The sequence below is a fragment of the Carcharhinus amblyrhynchos genome, chromosome 8 (genome assembly GCF_965287045.1).
Source record: "Carcharhinus amblyrhynchos chromosome 8, sCarAmb.v2.hapA, whole genome shotgun sequence".
Classification (NCBI taxonomy): domain Eukaryota; kingdom Metazoa; phylum Chordata; class Chondrichthyes; order Carcharhiniformes; family Carcharhinidae; genus Carcharhinus; species Carcharhinus amblyrhynchos.
Window position 1 is genome coordinate 6,878,760 of NC_137331.1, and position 19,553 is coordinate 6,898,312.

General features: G+C 41.9%; 1 protein-coding gene across 1 annotated transcript in view; it reads left to right on the forward strand.

The window, feature by feature from the left end:
• Positions 1-19,163, forward strand: part of deptor (DEP domain containing MTOR-interacting protein) — a 69,122-nt gene extending 49,959 nt beyond the window's left edge. The window contains exons 6-9 of the mRNA XM_080193593.1: positions 4,706-4,843; positions 8,165-8,235; positions 8,786-8,890; positions 15,902-19,163. Of these exons, the coding sequence (XP_080049719.1) occupies positions 4,706-4,843; positions 8,165-8,235; positions 8,786-8,890; positions 15,902-16,030 (443 nt within the window). The 3' untranslated portion in view covers positions 16,031-19,163. The remainder of the gene's footprint in view (positions 1-4,705; positions 4,844-8,164; positions 8,236-8,785; positions 8,891-15,901) is intronic.
• Positions 19,164-19,553: the final 390 nt, after the last annotated feature.

The window sequence follows — 19,553 nt, forward strand, 5'->3', positions numbered from 1 at the left end:
ATACGACAAGCTCTTCATTCCAGGGAACATTCGTGGGAACCTCCTCTGGACCCTTTCCAAAGCCAGCACATCCTTCCTCAGATACGGGACCCAAAACTGCTCACAATACTCCAAATAGGGTCTGACCAGAGCCTTGTACAGCCTCAGAAATACATCCCTGCTGTTATATTCCAGTCCTCTTGACATGAATGCTAACATTGCATTTGCCTTCCCAAATGCAGACTGAACCTGCACGTTAACCTTAAGAGAATCTTGAACAAGGATTCCCAAGTCCCTTTGTGCTTCTGATTTCCTCAGCATTTCCCCATTTAGAAAACAGTCTATGCCTCCATTCCTCCTTCCAAAGTACATAATCTCACACTTTTCCACATTGTATTCTTAGCAACAATGTCTTCACTTCCATCTTCCGAATCGTGAATGTATATTTTGAAAAGTTGTGGTTCCAGCACTGAGCCCTGAGGCAGGATAATGGGTGGATACTCGAATTGGCAGAATGTGACCAGTGGTGTTCTGCAAAGATCAATGTTGGAGTGTTAATTATTCACTATTTATTAACAACTGGGATGATGGGATTGAAACCTACAAATGCAAGTCTGACAACAACACAGAGACAGATGGCATCGTAAGCAGTATAGATGGAAGTATACATTTATAAAGGACTATTGATAATTAAGTAAATGGGCAAAACTGGCAACTGGATTTCAATGTAGGCAAAGGTCATCAACTTTGGATCCAAAAAAGATTAAACTGGGAGGTTACTTTTGAAATGAAAGTACCCTCCCAATGGAAGTCGAAGAAACTTGGAAAACCAGTATACAGATATCATGAACTGATACAGAAAATAATTTAAAAGACTAATATATATTTATATGTCTATTATATCTAGAGGTCTAGAATACAAGAGTATAAATTAGGTCAGGTTGAATGGCCGGGCTAAATCACCAAAGTGTCCAAATATATGTACTTTGGATAGATTAGTGGGATAAATATGTGGGGTTATGGGGTAAAGCCTTGGCAAGAGTCTGCAGACTCAATGGGCCAAATGGCCTCCTTCCATGACAGAAGTCATGCTTCAGTTGTACAAATTCTTGGTTAGACCACACCTGAAGTCCAACTGTTCTGGGCAGCACACCTTGGGAAGGACATATTGGCCTTGGGAGGGAGCTTTGTTTTACCAGAATAATACCTGGATTCCAGGAATTAGATTTATGGAGATATTACACAAACAAAGGTTGTATTCCATGGAATTGAAGAGTTTAATGAGGATTGTTATGACCTCATGAAGACCAGAAGATTTTTTAAAAAAAATCCAAAATACCATTTTTTTACCTAAAAAAAAAATGAAGTCATAAGAACATAAGAAATAGGAGCAGGAGTAGGCCATCTAGCCCTTCGAGCCTGCCCCGCCATTCAATAAGATCATGGCTGATCTGTCGTGGCTCAGTTCCACTTTCCCGCCCTCTCCCCATAACCCTTAATCCCCTCTCTTATCAAGAACCCATCAACCCGCTTCTTAAAAATATTTAGCGAGGCAGCCTCCACCACTTCAACGGGCAGAGAATTCCAGAGATTCACCACCCTTTGAGTGAAGAAGTTCCTCCTCAACTCCGTTCTAAACCGCCTCCCCTTTATCACAAGATTCCATGCTTTAAAACAAATAATTTTTTACTATTGAAGAGTCAAACAAAGCAATCACTAAAGACTATCTTAGAAAACTAGTAAACATCCAGAATCAACACAAATTAAATGTGAATTGAGAGATAAATTGTGGTCAATTAAATAAATGGACAAAACTGACAACTAGATTTTAATTCTCACTACACAAACGATAGGTAATGACCAGCTCTAACAAGATAATCCAAACATCTTCCCTTGATATTCAGCGGCTTCACCATTGCTGAATTCCTCACTGACACCATCCTGGGTCTTACCATTGACCAGAACCTGAACTGGACCAGCCGTGTAAATACTGTGGTTAGAAGAGCAGGGCAGGGGCTGGAAATTCTATGGAGAGTAACTCACTTCCTGACTTCCCAAAGCCTACAGGAGTGTGATGGAATACTCGCCATTTGCCTGGATAAATGCAGCTTCAGCAAAACTCAACAAGTTCAGGACCATCCAGGGCACAGCAGCTCAATGGTTGGTATCCCATTCACTACCTTAATATTCAACAGCACCTTCCAAACCTGTGACCTCTACAGCCAAGAAGGGCAAGAGCAACAGATGCCTGGGAACACCGCTACCTACACCTTTCCATCCAAGTCGCTCACCATCCTGACTTGGAATAATATTGCAATTCCTTTGCTGTTGCTGGGTCAAAATCCTGGGAAGTCCCTAATAGCACTGTGGGTGTACCTACACCACAGAGACTGCAGTGATTCAAAAAGGCATCTTACCACCTTCTTCAACTTGCCTGTTCTACATAACTCTGCTACGACCCAGTTTGAATTGACCTGGGTACTTTTATATCCGGGGGAGGGGAAGGGGAGATGGTGGTGAGGTGAGAGGTGGAAGAGGATGTCATTGGCATGGTTTAAAAATTTGAAAACAGATTATTTAAGTTGTGATGTCCGGAAATACTTCTGCAGGCAAGGTCCGGTGGAAGTTTGGACCTTTCCTCTACAAATGATAATTGAGGCTTGATGAGTTGTTAATGTTAAAATCAGAGATTGGTAGATTTTTGTTAACCAAAGGCATTAAGAAAGGTGGGGTAAAGGAATTGGGTCACAGATCACATGATCCTGTCAAATGACAGAACAGAGTCAAGGGGCCGAGTGGCCTTCTCCTGTTCTAGTAACTACATGGGCAGTAAATGCTAGACTTTAACATCTACATCCAGTGAATTATTTTCTGTTTACTTGGATGTTGGAACCATGGCTGATTTACATTCTTCAGGCCCATGTCATTGAAATGCTCCCTGCGGTTATTTAGGCTGGACCCACTCACTTGGCAAAGACTGAAATTCAAATGTGCGATCATTTGTAGACTGTGAATCAGCTACTCAGCTTCACAGCCACTGAACATGATGAAACCTTCATACATTTTATGCAAATTAAAATTTAGGTGTGGGAGATCAACAATCTCAGTGCGAGGACATCTCGACAGGAGTTCCTCAGGTTGTAGGCCCAAACGTCTTCAGCTGCTTCATCAATGACCTTCCCTCCACCATAAGGTCAGGATTGGGGATGTTCGCCGATGATCACAATATTCAGCACCATTCATGACTTCTCAAATACTAAAGCAGTCCATATCCATGTGCTGCAATACCTCAACAATATTTAGACCTGGGTTGTTTAGTGGCAAGTGACGTTCATGGCACACACAGTTATCAAGCAATGACCATCTTCAAGAAGAGAGAATCCCCTGAGATTCATAAGAACATAAGAAATAGGAGCAGGAGTAGGCCATATAGCCCTTCGAGCCTGCCCCACCATTCAATAAGATCATGGCTGATCTGTCGTGGCTCAGTTCCACTTTCCCGCCCTCTCCCCATAACCCTTAATCCCCTCTCTTATCAAAAACCCATCAACCCGCTTCTTAAAAATATTTAGCGAGGCAGCCTCCACCACTTCAACGGGCAGAGAATTCCAGAGATTCACCACCCTTTGAGTGAAGAAGTTCCTCCTCAACTCCGTTCTAAACCGCCCCCCCCTTTATCTTGAGGCTGTGCCTCCTAGTCCTACTGTCCTTTCTGAGCGGGAAGAGTCTCTCCACCTCTATCCTATCCATCCCATTCATCATCTTAAATGGAATGGAACTTCAATGGAATTAAATTCAATGGAACTTCCATCAGTGAACCCCCACTGCCAACATCCCAGGAGTTACTATTGGATAGAAACTGATCTGGACCAGTAATGTAAATGCTGTGGCTACCACAGCAGTTTTATAGAATTCTCTCCACTTACCTGCATGAGTGCAGCTCCAACAAACCTCCAGAAGCTTGAGGCCATCCAGGACAAGGCAGCCTGCTTGATTGGCACCACATCCACCATCTTAAACATTCACTCTCTCCACCACCAAAGCACAGTGGCAGCAGTGTGAACCATCAGTAAGATGCATTGCAGCAAATCATCAACGCTTCTTCAACAGCACCTTCTTAACTACCGCCCAGAAGGACAAAGGCAGCAGATGCGTGGGAACAACACCTCCGAGTGCTCCTCCAAGACATACACCATTCTGGCTTGGAACAATGGGCGAGATTCTCTGGTCTCCTCTCTGTTTTTCTCAGTGATGGGAGGCAGTGTGTTGGAATCTTCTGGTTCTGCTGCAGTCAGTGGGAATTTCCGTTAAAGGCATTCCATGCTGTTGGGAAACCCACGGCAGGGGGTGCTCTGCCAGCAGAACCAGAGAATTCCACTGGTATGAATGGCCAGAGAATTTCGGCCAATATTATCATTCCTTTTTTTTGCTGGGTCAATGCTGGAACTCCCTTTCTAACAGCACTGTGGATGGACCTACGCCAAATGGAATGGATGCAAGTCCACCCATACCTGCTATAGTTGGAAAAGACATCCGACCACCTTCTCCAGGGCATTGAGGAATGGGGAGCAAATGCTAGTCTAGTCAGCAACACCTACATCCCATGAACAAATAAAAAAAAGTAACAATTAAACCTATTGAAATGATACACAGAGCCAGCGATTAATCTATTCCGTTACAACATGGTGAGGGCCTGCTAACTTGACTTTTGGTCTGTCTTGTACAGTGAGCCCGACAAAGGAAATCAAGATTGTATCTGCTGTCCGACGGTGTAGCATGAGTAGCAGCTGTGGCAGCAGTGGTTACTACAGCAGTAGCCCCACTCCCAACAGCAGTCCGCCTGTGTTGTCCAATCCAAAGTCCGGTAAGAGCGCACATCTGTCAGCACATCACACTCTTGATGGGTATAGCATGGCAAGTGACAAAGGAGTTGCGAATCACCATCTTTGTCTGATTAGCAGCTCCAGTTCTCAAGGGTGCTGTGTGACATAATGATTTACTAATCTGGTTGGAAGTACTCGCTTCAAATTTCAATGTGTCTTGTTGTGGTGATCAGATCGAAAGCACCTCTTTAAATGGTTAGCTTGTGTTTTTGCCTATTCCTCAATTCGGTACGAGTGTGAACTCGAGATCACTTTGCAGAATTGTACATTTTGTGAAGACTTCAGTAGCTGTCTTAAAACAAGCTGCAAAACTTTGAAAAGGGACCTTCCATCAGAGATTTTTGTTTTGTTTATTATATCCAATTCAATCCAATCAAAGACCAATTCATAGTCTCAGCAGATGAGACATTCCCGATCCAAGCTGACAAGACAGGCTTCCCACTTCCTGTCTTGGGCTTGATCTATATGATCCAAACTGATTGGAGCAGGCATTGCACCGTCCCCAAGGCTTGATCTCATTTGCATCTTGGCCAAAAGGCCGAGACACCACTTTTAAAAATAGCTTCAAGTGAAGCCTTAGTGTAACCTCGACTTCAAACAAGTGCGACACATTGGCTACGATCAAGTGTAGTATCAAAAGACTTTCCATCAGAGATTACCGCAAAAGGACGAGTGTTTAACTAGACACAGTCTATCACCTAGCGAAAAGAAACCCGACGATGAGAGACACACACTTTTGGCAAAGTTTAAAAGCATTTTTTTAAAAACATCAGTTTGGAAATTAATCTGGATATTTGGCACTCCATCAAATCTTTCAATTAAACAATTAAGACTAAAACTGAAAGAAAAGTGAAAGAAGAGTGGCAATGAGTTCCACTATACTTGTTGCTACAGAGTCATGTTGTATCAATCTGTTTAAAATGACCATAATTCCTCTAAATATAGACCAAACGTTTTCACTAAAATCTACAAGAGAAAGTAGATTGGCATATTGTCTTCACCACCTCAGAATTTAAAAAGATATTCAAGCTCTCCTGCTGGCTCATGCTATTGATAATAGTAACAACTGCCTGTTGCTGAACCATTTAATCTCAACATCTCATGTTTGAAGATTAATTTGCTTTTTTACTCTAATATGAACCTCTCCGTCCCTGTTCTTCACAAGCTGTGGCACAGCCTTTGTGATGGTTGGCCATACCATCTTCCTCCAGCACCTTACCAGTTGGGTGGGACTGCTCTAATGCTGTTTCATTCTCATCTAATTGTAGCCAGGTAATCACTCGCAATGGCTTCTTTTCCAGCTGCTGCACCATTATCTCTGGTGTCCCACAAGGATCTATCCTTGGCCATCTCCTATCTCTCATCTACATGAGGCAACATCTGAAGGCACAGCTTTAGTTTTCACGTGTGCACCAACAAAACCCAGCTCCACCTCAGCATCACCTTTCTCGTCTCCTCCACTGTTGCTACATTTTCAGATTGCTTTTCTGACATCCAACATAGGATAAATATTGGAAGATTGAAGCCATTGTTTTTGGTTCCCACTCCAAATTCCTACTTGGAGCCAGAAAACTTTCTAGCTACCGACTCTATCCCTCTCCCCGCTAACGGTCTGACATTAACTAAGTCTGTTTGCAACCTTGGGTGTGACATTTGATCTTGAAGTGAACTTCTGACCTCATATTCACACCATTACGAAGACCACCTATTCCACCTATGTAACATTGCTCAACTTCACCCCATCTCACTCCATCTGCTGCTGAAACTCTCATTCCATGCCTTTGTTCCTGACTATTTCAATGCACTCCTGGTTAATCCCCCATATTCTACCCTCCGTAAACTTGAGGTCTTCAAAAACTCTACCTTAACTCGCAGCAAGTTCTAGTCCCTTATCATCCCTGTGCTCCCTAACCTGCATTGTCTCCCAGTAAAGCTCTATCTTCACTTTTTAATTCTCATCCTCGTTTGCAAAACCCTCCCTATCCATGTAATTTCCTCCAATCTCACAACACTCCAAGATACCTGCGTTCCTCTCATTCCGGCCTCTTGTGCACCATTGGTGGCTGAACGCTGTTCACCATTCTGCCAAGTAGACTACTCCTTGTCCTCCATCTCCATGCCGAGCTGGTCTTCATGGACAGCACCATGCTACTGAACCCATGGCCCCTGCTGTGTTTACCCCAGTCCAACACTGGCATCTCCACATCATCCCTGCTGTGTCACCCAGGAGCAATACTGCATCTGAGACTGGGGAGTAAAGGGGTCTCCTTGCCCCTGGTGCCACGTAATACTGTCCATCTGGACGGCGCTGTGATGCAGGACTCATGTAGACACCACAACAGAGGCCTGAATTCAACCAGGGTTGGGAGGAGGGGGCTGGTGGGCAGTTGACCTGATGATAATAAGGGGGGGTGGGGGGGGCATTGTGAAAAGAGGGCTGTGAAAGGCTGGGCAGGGGTGGTGCTCACAGTGGCAGGCAGCACGGAGGTGGATGAAGAAGGTAAAAAATGGAAGGCAGAGGGAAGACCAAGGGGAGGAAAGCTGGACCTCAACAAGGCTGCGGGAAAAGCTCCAGACAAGAGGGTCAAAAAGATATCACATCGTTTACGGGAAGGGGGTGGATGAAGATTCCAGATGTGGTGGATCGAGATTCACATGGGTCATTGGTGCCTTGCAGGTGGAGGGCTTGGGGTGAGGGAGGGTTGAATTAAGGAACAGATTTCTTCTTGAGGCCGCCAGCCTTTTCCCTCTGTGTTGCTGACATCCTGCATGGCCTGATGGTGACAGGTTGGTTGGAAAGAGTGATACAAGTGGGCTGGGTTGGTGTTTAAATATGGCAGCGGGACCTTTGAACCCACCAGCCGCCGGCTCACCAGGGGAATGGGAGGGGAACTCACCTGTGTGTAACTAATGCAGTTTCAAGCACAGAATCTGGCAAGATCCCATCGCTCTTGCCAGCGGGAAAGGCATCACCAGAGCCACCCGTAGCCTCAAAATGGGAGAATTCTGCTCAATATCTCTTCGTGTGACCTAGTGTCATACTTTGATAGATAACGCTCCTCTGGAACATTTAAAATGCTGTAAAACTATTGGTTATTTTTACCGCTTTGCAGTAATATCTGCACACTGCTAAGACAAATGATGACAGGAAGAGACTAATTTCCTCTCATATTTGTGACTAAAAAGTATTCTAAACTTAAAACATTCTAACAGTAAAAGTAGTTGAAGTGTACAGTTACATTAAATTAAATACAATGGGCCATGAATCATGTACATCTTCAGAATCTTGTATTTTATTTCAGTTTTGAAAAGGCCCATAACTACGGAGGAACTCCTAGCTCCTGGAGCGCCGTATATGAAGAAGACACTTACGGTAAGTCCTGTGATTTTAACCATGTTTGATGCTCCATTTAACTGTAGCCTATTAGCAGCTAATCTAATACTGTTACTGAACATGAAATAGTTTTAGTTAAGTATAATTCAACTGTGTTGCGTACTCGGGATTGTAGAATAAAAAGGCCGAATTTACACTTGGATAGCCTACCCTTTTTAAAACCGTTAAGGAGCCTTATTGAAACACATTTACATTTTAATTGCTGACCAAGACAGTCACTGAAAGTCAAAGGTGTGCGGGTTAGGTGGATTGGCCATGCTAAATTGCCCATTAGTGTCAGGGGTCTAGCTAGGGTAAATGCATGGGGTTATGGGGATGGGGCCTAAATGGGATTATTGTCGGGGCAACTCGATGGGCCAAATGGCCTCCTTCGGCACTGTAGGATTCTATGATTCAATGGAAGCATTGAAAAGTCAAGATTGTTTTTAAAGTACAGAAACGATGAGGGATTTGTTTTTGAAAGCAGACTTTAGATGAAGATTCAATATGCCTGTTTATTTTCAACTTTTGCTAAATTGGCTCTCTTCAGATTGTGGGCGATGCAGTCGGCTGGGGATTTGTTGTACGTGGAAACAAACCGTGCCATATCCAAGCAGTGGATCCCAGTGGTCCAGCTGCTGCAGCTGGAATGAAGGTATTTTTGTATTTCTCTGACGCACATTGAGTGCAAATGTTGACTCTCTCTGTCCAGCTTTTGGGTGTTTAGTTCCAAGCTTGTGCGTTTTACTTAGGCTTCAGCTATCCTTGCGTAAGATTTGGCATGTACGATTTTATGGGACAACTTTAAAGAACTGGAAACATCTGGGGGGTTCATTTTCACAAATGTTTGAAGGTGGCAGAACAAGTAAGCAAGGGCATTTTAAAGAAACATGCAGGACCCTTTGCTGTTAAATATAGCTGTAGAATCAAAAACAAGGAAGTTATGGTAACTCTTATAAATTAGTAGTTGCTGCAGTAAAGCAGTATATCTTGCGGATACATGCAGTTGTCGTTGCCAATTAAAGTCTGTTTTGATTTTATGAAGAGATGCTGACTGGAACAGATTGACAACGTTGCAATTACAATCGACTTTTCCAGAATTGCTTGATCAATTTCTGTAATCCTTATATTCAAGGGCAATTCCAGCAACATTTGGGTTTCATGTAGAGATGTCAAGATAAATAATTGCTGGCCAGAATGCAAAATTGCCAGCTGGTGTTTGAGATGAATAATTTGGCTTATTAACAGTTCAGTTGGAAGCGATTACATCAGCTTCTGTCTGAATTGACATTGGAGTAACGTGTAAACCATCTTCTTCACTCGTTTTCGACAAATTGTCTCCTCATTCCTGTTAAGCTGTTAACTGCATGTTGAACTATATTTTCCGTGGGAACTGGTTGTACTCTGTTATCTCAGCCTAGTGGCCTTTGTCACAGTGATCATCAGTGAGCTTTTCAACCATGAAGTTCTTGTTGGCAGCCCTGATGTAGTGATGCGCCACACTTATGCCCACAGGTGTCCCTTGGAACAGTTGCTGGGTCACGGCCTGGCTTTTCACCCTTTCTCTTTTTATTATTGGGTTCTTGTCTCTCGGTGCAGTCCCCATCTAAAAAGAACATTGGGTGTTTCGACCAATTATAGCGGTCATAACACCACTCAAGTCAGCACAGCCAGGATGTAATGTAACCTCATTCTTTACTGTTACAACCTAGGATTATGGTTCTTCTCAAAATCAAATCTAAGCAACCAGCTTACAGTTTGACCAAATTCAGCAGAAGTTGGGTGTAGTTTGCAGTTCATTGAAAGCATAGCAAACAGAATAGCTTATCCACAGTTTGTATGCAAGTTTAACCCAATATTTTACTGCACTCATCTTGGCGTATTTTGACCTGTGTAGAAATTTGTCTTTCTTACATTTTTTTGTCCTTCAGTTTGTTTGTGGAATCTCAAGAACCTTTGCATAAAAGCTGCTGTATGGTGAATAGTACTATAAAAGAAAAGGTGCCCCTCCCACCAGCTGCACACAGCTGTATTGGTTCTATAGGGTAATTAGGGATGGGCAACAAATGCTGCCCATGTCCATGATGCTCGCACCCCATGAAAGAATGGAAAAATACTCACCCCTTTCTGCAAAATGTACAGCCTTTCCCGATGATCAAGGTTCACCTTCACTGTTCAAAGAGCACTGATTTTGTGTACCCCTCAATGCACTGCACTCAGTAAACCAGAAGATACTGCTTTCATCGAATCATAGAAACCCCACAGTGCAGAAAGAGGCCATTCAGCCCATCGAGTCTGCACTGACCACAATTCCACCCAGGCCCCAGCCCCATATCCCTACATATTTACCCGCTAATGCCTCTGACCTACGCATTTCAGGACTCTACGGGGCAACTTTTAGCATGGCCAATCAAGCTAACTTGCACATCTTTTATAATATGCCAAGTAAACTATGTGTCCCTTTTTTAAGCCTGCAAAATGTGATTGTTTTTAAGCAAACCGTGCATTTAAATGCTAGTTAAGAGATATTGTAGCTCCAATGCTTTATGTCACTGAATAATTCCTTTGCTTCTTTTATACCTTTGACACTGCACGTCACATACAGGCAACAAAAGTAGGCATCTTGTTGTTCCATTATAACTAGTGGATTCCACATGACATTGGATTAAAGTAAGATCAAAGTAAGGTTAATGCACTACTTGAAAAAATGTTATGCCATATGATGCAGAATACGTTAGTCTGTTGGTGAGTTGAGTCCGGGCTGCCCAAAGTGTCATTTGGTAGCTAATTGGTTAAAGAACTTTTCAAATTTAATCACGCTCATTAGTTGTGAGCCTCAGCCAAACATTGCATAATTTCTAAGATTGTTTAACATCTGTAACAAAATTAAACATTTGTACATGCTGATATGCCATTTAATATTACCTACAGATGTTCTGTGGTGTTGCTCACCAAATTGGAGGATATCCTTTTCCTGCCATGTTGGAAATGTTCTGAATATCCTGTGCCATTGCTGAGATTTGGATGGGAATGGGAAATGTGTTGGGGAGGAAATTAGTATTCAAGGAGATGGCTGGGAACAAATAATATTACACTGGGAATGAGTGGAGAGGAAAGAAAACCAGGAAATGATGGGGTCACGAGATAACTAATGAGGGGAAGGAATAACTGGTTAGAATGAAATAAATAAATTATACTAATTACTTTCTGCTTCTTCAGAGCATTACCGTTGCCGACAGTGAACCAGCTTCCACATGTACTTTTGACACTAACTAACTTTCCACCACCTCTCTCAGCACATCATCACCTCCGTATCATTGGATTGCTTGTCAACCTAGTCTTGGATGAACCTCGGTTTTCTCTAGCTAAACATTGTCTTCAGCTTCCATCATAAAGTCTGTATTCTGGTTACTGACTCAGTCCCTTCCCTGGCCACTGTTGCAAGCTGCTTCGAGCAGTTTAGAACTTGGGTGTCCTATTTCACGCAAGGCAGAATGTTTCTTCTTCGCTAGAAAGATTGCCCATTTCAACTGCTGTATTATCCAAAACTATAAATCTGCCAAACTCCTCCTTTATACCTTTTTGTTATAGGCAGCCTCAACTATTCCAGTGTTGTCATGGCAAACTTTCCATTTCATGCCATCTTTACACTGAACTCATCTAATACTTTGCCTGTATCCTGTCTGGATCATCATTCAACTCCTGTAACATTAAGGCAGTGGGAATGTGAATGACTGATCCACACTCATATCCCTGCTGCCTTAATGTTAAAATTCTCATCTTGTATCTGCTGTTTTTGGTCAGTGCTCATTTAGTCCATGTGCTCCTGTGAATCAGCTTGTAGTTTTTTTTTATTGTTTACAAAATACAAGTTGTCACAGTAACAGGGGAATAAGGACTGGCATGAAAGAAAGGATGGAACAAGAACTAATTACCAGCTAGGCTTCAATTTTGGAGTGGACAGCTGGTATCCTGCAAGGATCGGTGAATCATACCTGTCCCAGTGTCCTCCATCACCCTAATAAAATAAAATACCGTGTTAGCTGCAAATCTGAAGTGAAAACGGGAAGTTTGGAAAAACCCAGCAGGCCTGCCAGCATCTGTTGGAGAAAGAAACAGAGTTAATGTCTCAAGTCCAATATGACTCTTCATCGAGATGAAGCAGACTGAGGGTGGGGGTAAAGGGAGCTTTGTTAACTGGCCCCCAGGCCGTTAGAAAGCTCCCTCCCCAAGTTTAATTAGTAAGTTTGTGGACAACACAAAGGTTGGTGGATTTGCAGGCAATGATGAGGATACAGCAGGATATCGATCGGTTGGAGACTTGGGTGGAGAGATGACAGATGGAGGTTAATCCAGACAAATGTGAGGTAATGCATTTTGGAAGATCTAATACAGATGGGAAATATACAGTATATGGCAAAACTCTATTGATAGACAGAGGGATCTGGGTGTATAGGTACACAGGTCACTGAAAGTGACAATGCAGGTGGAGAAGGTAATCAAGAAGGCATATGGCAAGCTTGCCTTCATTGGCAAGTAAATTGAGTTTAAAAATTGGCAAGTCATGTTGCAGCTTTATAGAACATTAGTTAGACCGCACTTGGAATATAGCATTCAATTCTGGTCGCCGCACTACCAGAAGAATGTGGAGGCTTTGAAGAGGATACAGAAAAGATTTACCAGGATGTTGCCTGGTGTGGAGGGTATTAGCGAAGAAGAGAAACTTGGTTTGTTCTCACTGGAATGACAGAGGTCGAGGGGCGACCTGATAGAAGTCTACAAGGGCGTGGATGGTCAGAAGTTTTTCCCCAGGGTGGAGGAGTCAGTTACCAGGGGGAGTATATTTAAGTTGCGAGGGGCAAGGTACAAGGCAAGTTTTTTTACATGGTGGGTGCCTGGAACTCGCTGCTGGGGAAGGTAGTGGAAGCATTACGATAGTCACATTTAAGAGGCATCCGGACAAATATATGAATAGGATGGGAATAGAGAGATATGGTCCCCAGAAGGGTAGGGGGTTTTAGATCAGATAGACAGCATGGTCGGTGCAGGCTTGGAGGGCCAAATGGCCTGTACCAGTGCTGCAATTTTCTTTGTTCTTTGTTTCCTTCCCTTCATGGCCTCTTAAATCTCGATCCTGGAACCTCCTCCCTGACCCCCAAACACTTACAAAGTCCCAGTCGCTGAATGTTTCTTCAAGCCCCAAGTACGGACACGCAATCATCCTAATTAGGAGCAGGAGTAGGCCACTCAGTCCTTGAGACTGCTCTGCCATTTAATAAGATTAAATGGCTAATCTGATTGCAAACTCAACTCCACAGTCCCACAGATTCTTATAACCTTTCACCCCCTTATCAATAATCTATCTACCTCTGTCTTAAAAACAATTCTGCTTCCACTGCCTTTTAAAGAAGATAGATCTAAAAACTCTCAAACCTCAGAGAAAAAAAAACTTCTCCTCACTTCATCTTAATTGGATGGCCCTTTATTTTTAAACAGTTCAAATGCTTCCACAGGAAGAAGCACCCTCTTCACATTCAGCTTGTCAAGACCCATGGGGATCTTATATATTTCAGTCAAATTGCGCCTTACTCCTTTGAACTCCAGTGGATACAAGCCTATCCCAACCAACCTTTCCTCAGAAGACAACTCACCATTCCAGCTATTAGTCTAGTAAACCTTCTCTGAACTGCCTCCAATGCATTCACTGCTGGTAGTTGATGGGAGGAAAATCCCACCTCCAGCTAATATTTGCTTTCAGCTCTATCGTGGGATATGGGTGTTGCTAGCAAGCCCAACACTTCCCAACCCTAAATACTCTCGGCAAGGTGGTGATGTGCAACCTTCTTGAACGACTACAGTCCATGTGGTGTAGGCACAGTCATAGATGGCAGATAGTCAGTTTGGCTTTATTCTTTTATCACTTTTCTGTGGGGGTTTGATACGACCAAGTAGCTTGCTAGGCCATTTCAGAGGGCGATTCAGAATCCTGCCCTCATGGCTGTAGGTCTGGAGTCACATAGAGGTTAGACCAGGTAAGGGCAACAGATTTCTTCCCTAAAGGACATCTGTGAACCAGATACGTTTTTATGATAATTGATGGAAGCTTCATGGCACCATTATTGAGACTACCTTTCAATATCAGATATTAATAAACTGCATATATTAATTCAATATAATTAATTGAATTAAGATTCCACATTCTGCAATGTTGGAATTTGAACCCATGCCTCCAGAGCATTAGGCTGGGCTTCTTCATTACTGGTCCAGTGACAGTACCACTGCATCATCTCCTCACAATTAATGGCTTCTGCTGGGATGGTTTAGCAGATTGTTTCCCCTTTGTCATATTTTCAAACCTTGTCAATGTGATGTCATGTTGGCGAGGTTTACAACCCAGATTCATCCGGATCTGAACCTGCCATGGGGATCCCTTTGGGGACACAGAGGTGAGTATAGCTCCAGGGGTTTTTCCTTCCAAGCAGCTAAATTCCTCCCATCGGCAAGGTTTGACAAATATGACAAATTGACAAATATGACATCTACTAAACCATCCCAGCAGAAGAAAGGGGCCATTAATTGTGAGAAGATGGCGTAGTGGTACTGTCACTGGACCAGTAATGAAGAAGCCCAGCCTAATGCTCTAGAGGCATGGGTTCAAATTCCACCACTGCAGTATGTGGAATTTTAATTCAATTAATTACACTTAATTAATAAATGCAATTTATTACTATCTGGCATTAAAAGATGGTCTCAGTAATGGTGCCATAAATTGTCATGAAAACCCATCTGGTTCACAAATGTCCTTTAGGAAAGAAACCTTTTGTCCTTACCTGGTCTAACCCCTGTGTGACTCCAGACCCACAGCAATCTGGTGGACTCTGAACTGCCCTCTGAAACAGCTATACTCCAGCTGTAGAGTTTGAGAGCCTGTCCATATTCCTGTACTAATTTGTAGTCTCCCAGGAAGTAGTCCGCATATCTGTGTGGGTTTCCTCTGGCTGCTCTGGTTTCCTCCCACACTCCAAAGATGTGTGGGTTAAGTGGATTGGCCATGCTAAATTGCCCCTTAGTGTCTGGGGGTTTATCATGGTAAATAGTTAGGGTTACGGAGATAGTGCCTGGGTGGGATTGTTGGTGCAGGCCTGATGGGTCAAATGGCATTCTTCTGCACTGTACGGATTCCGTGATTCTAGTGTGAACATCGGATGGGGGAAAGCTTGTATTGCCAGAACGATACTCCTCTGAAATTTGGTGTAAATTGTAAGAGAATAAAGAGATAGTAGGGTTAGTTTACAAATTGCTGTGTCACACCTAATGTCAGAATATTTGTTAACATTATGTATGGTAAAAGTCTTCCATTTTCTCACACTAAACATCCCTTATCTTTATCAAAATTCATATTTTTAAACTGCATATTTTAAAACAACTTCACAGTCTAGCTACAAAATGTATTCTGGTTCTAAGCTATGAATGATGAATACCACATGTGGTGCTGTACGATCAGAAGGTTTTGATAGAACGTTGCTGTTGGAAGTTTACTTTAATGAGGTGTATCAGTGTAAGATGAGAGCTTGTTATGCTGTTCTGGCAAAATAAAACTCCACTAAGTATTAAACCTCACAAGGTATTGCGTTGACATTGCTAACTGTTTTGTTCTCAATTTTAGGTTCGACAATTTGTCGTTTCTGTGAATGGCCTGAATGTTCTTCATGTAGATTATAGAACTGTCAGCAATCTCATTCTTACTGGCCAGCGTACCATAGTAATGGAAATCATGGAAGAGATAAATTTCTGAATGGGAAATGGTAACTCTGAAGCATGCTACTGGTCGTGCAGGGGCACTGGAAGATAAAAGTGAAATTGGAAACACATACCTGCCCCTTTGTATGTCAGAATAAGGGAATGTACAATATAACTCTTTGCTTCGGGAGTTACAACATTATATACATTTTAATTTGCTTACAACTGCCTCATTATGTGAATGTTTAAAGTTTTCTTGACACTGGAACCAGGATGTGCTTTTCTGAGCTGCCAGGTATGTGAATTGTGTTGCAGTCATGCATCAGACACTTGAATGCAGAAAAATGACTTCTGCTGATGCACATTTTAGTAACCTAGAAGATTAATGTCTTTAAGCGGACTTTCCCATTGCTACAGTGGGACGTAGGGTTTAATTAGATGAGTTAGGTTGTATACATGGAAGAAATACCTCAACATTTAAAATAAATAAATTTATGATAATACATTGAAAACAAAAAGAATTCGCAACCATTTGTTGTTATCTGTACCCAATACCCCAGCAGTTTTATATTCCTTCAATGAAAGCAAACAAAAATGCAAAAATGTTTGCATGCAAAATATCCCAAGACAGAGTTGAAAGCTTACAATTGTCACTCTTGTACAGAGAATGGGGTCTTAGAAAGTGGTGAAATGAGTCTGCCTGCGATTAGAATTACTGTTGTTCAATATGGTATCTGATATAAAAGAAACGTTCTGTGTTTCTGGAAGCAAAATTTGCCGCTTAAAGTTGTAAAGTGCCAGATTCAGTCTCCAACAGATTCAGTTTATTGAATCTGCACTGACTCTCTGAAAGAGCAGCTTACCCAGCCCCACCCCACCCCGCTCACCCTATCCCGGTAACCCTGCGCATTTACCACTGCTAATCCACTTAACCTACACTTCTTTGGACACTTAAGGGCAATTTAGCATGGCCAATGCACATCTTTGGACTGTGGGAAGAAACCAGAGCACCCGGGGGGGAAATCCAAGCAGACACTGGGAAAACATGCAAACTCCACACAGTCACCCAAGCCGGGAATCAAACCCGAGTCCTTGGCGCTGTGAGGCAGCAGTGCCAACCACTGTGCCCCTATGCCACCATCCTGCTTCAACTTTTAACAAAGGGGACAGGGGAAAAAAAGAAAACATTGTTTTGATTTTTGCCGCTGACGTTTTCATTGAAAGAATGCCAAGTGAAACTCCAGATGAAATCAATTGCGTTGTCTGCTGTGGAGTTGGCTGTAATCTCTAATCCCAATCAATTACAGAGTCAGTTATTACTATTAGATCAAATACTGCCCTTGTCATGTAGGTTGGGGTATCACTTATTTGATCAGGTGGCTCAGATCAGGAATGAAGGAAACAATATTTAGGATGTAATCTGCATTTGAATTTACATTTCCATTTCACCATATGATCCATCATATGAATTACCATTCAAACAGGTTGTAGTTCAACAGTTCAGTCTCCATGTTCTGCATTTTTGTTGGGTTTTTTTGAGGTGGCTCTTGTTTTTTATGCTGTGATTTGTCAGATTTTATACCGACTAACACCTTTTGAATTTACCTGAGGCTAACATTTTGAGAAGGCAGATTTCAAGCAAATGGATAAATTGATCTCATGCACAGCATTAGTTGCAGTGTCAAGCTCGTGCTACGTAAGAGGGGACTTGTGCTCAGCAAAAACAGACATGTGAACGCTCTGACGTTTTCTTTGCAATCTATGCATCTATCTACCTCGTTGACTCTGTCCAATTGGAAAGGAAAGGGAGGATAACTTTGTTACATGTTGAATTTGCATTTGAGTTTGGCATAGCCAAACACAAAAGGGAAAATCGAATCACCCTAGTTTGAATTGGTATTGTTGGCCGCCATGCTTTGCTACTAATGTATAATACGAAATAAAATGACAAATGGATGTTCAAACTCAGCAGGCCTAACATACTTAGAGACTAATTTAATAAACAGAAGCATTATCAAGAAATATAAAATAGTGCTACTTATGATTTGCAGTTTTCAGCAAATGATGGACTTGATTAAATATAATCTGGTACACTGTGTCTAAGGTACAGCTAGTAAATTAGATGTTCTCTTATGTTGTCCATTAAATATCAATTCAATGACTCCAATTTGTGAGTGCCATTTTCAGGGTCCTATTTGAATAGTGAATCGAGATCACTAAACCACTGTCTATCTGACAAGAACTTGTGTAATATTATTTGAGAACTTTTGTTTTTTTAAACTAAATAAGAGGCTAGATTCATAAACCCGACATGCGTGTTTGCTCTTTGTTAATGGGTTCTGACAATGTAATTCATAACTTAGTCCAGTTAAGTCTAGGCTTGGAGGACCGAACCTTGCCTCAAGTATTACATTAGCCTTTTTGATGCTATTTAAATTACAGCAGCTTCAATTAATCATGTACTAAGCATGGTCTACAGTAGGACATTTACAAGGATTAATGCTTCCAGGCTTTTATTTCAAGAGTTTCTATTTGGATGCAAATATTTAAAAAAAAATAAGTTGCCTTATGTAAAAGAACGTTTTGGTAACTTGTGTGAAGGTGAACAATTCTAAACATATGTGGAAAATGTTGACACTTCTGTTTAGATGCTTCAGATCCTTAATCAAAATATTTTGCACTGGTGCTACTTGTAAACTTTTGAATGGTTTATTAATCAGCTTTACGTAATCAGTCTGAATTGGGTCTCTCCAAGTTTACTCATGTCAGATCTTTTCTGGCAGGTGTAAAGCCCAAATGCAGACATTGGAAAGAGGAATTCTCCTCACAAATCCACATTTTCATTTTACCTGAGTGGATGATTGTTGGTTAGATGTCATTCCCATTGCTAAAACTATTTTTAACTTTGTTATTTCACTCAACCCATCCATATTTGCTGAGAGTAGCAAGGCTCATCTGTGCTATTTTTAAACATTTTCGTGGGTATGCCTGGAATTGACCAGAAAAATGTCCATAAAAGTTTAACCTTCATTCAGACTGGTAGTGATGACTGCGTTTTAAAAGACTGATCAGAATTTAGATACAAATTTATTTTTGTAGATGGATATGTGGCATCTTATTGGCGGATATTAACTCTACCAAGATGTATGTCATCACAAACCATTGTAAGTGAAAATGTGAAATAAACCCATGTGTGCTAATTGAACCTTGCCTCAACGGAATGATCTATTCTAACATGCCATGCGATTTCATTACATAAAGTAATTGACCGTGTTAGTAATCTAAACGTAGTTCTTCAAACCTGCACTTTAATTTGAAATAGTCTTCCATCCCAATAACCATTGGTTATATGTTGAGGTTTGTTCTAGCTTAAACACAAAAGAGAAAGATAGTATCACAGAAGAGATGTATGAGGGGCAGTTAACCTGATATTGCCTGAAGTCAAAATTCTAATGCTGTGCTTCAAATTTCTCTGATTTGTGCTGAGCCTGTGGAGATTGTCCCACTGTGGGCTGCTGCTCCTGGCCGGAGTTGGAACATAATTTTTCAACTCTGGTCAATGCACAAAAAATTCTCGT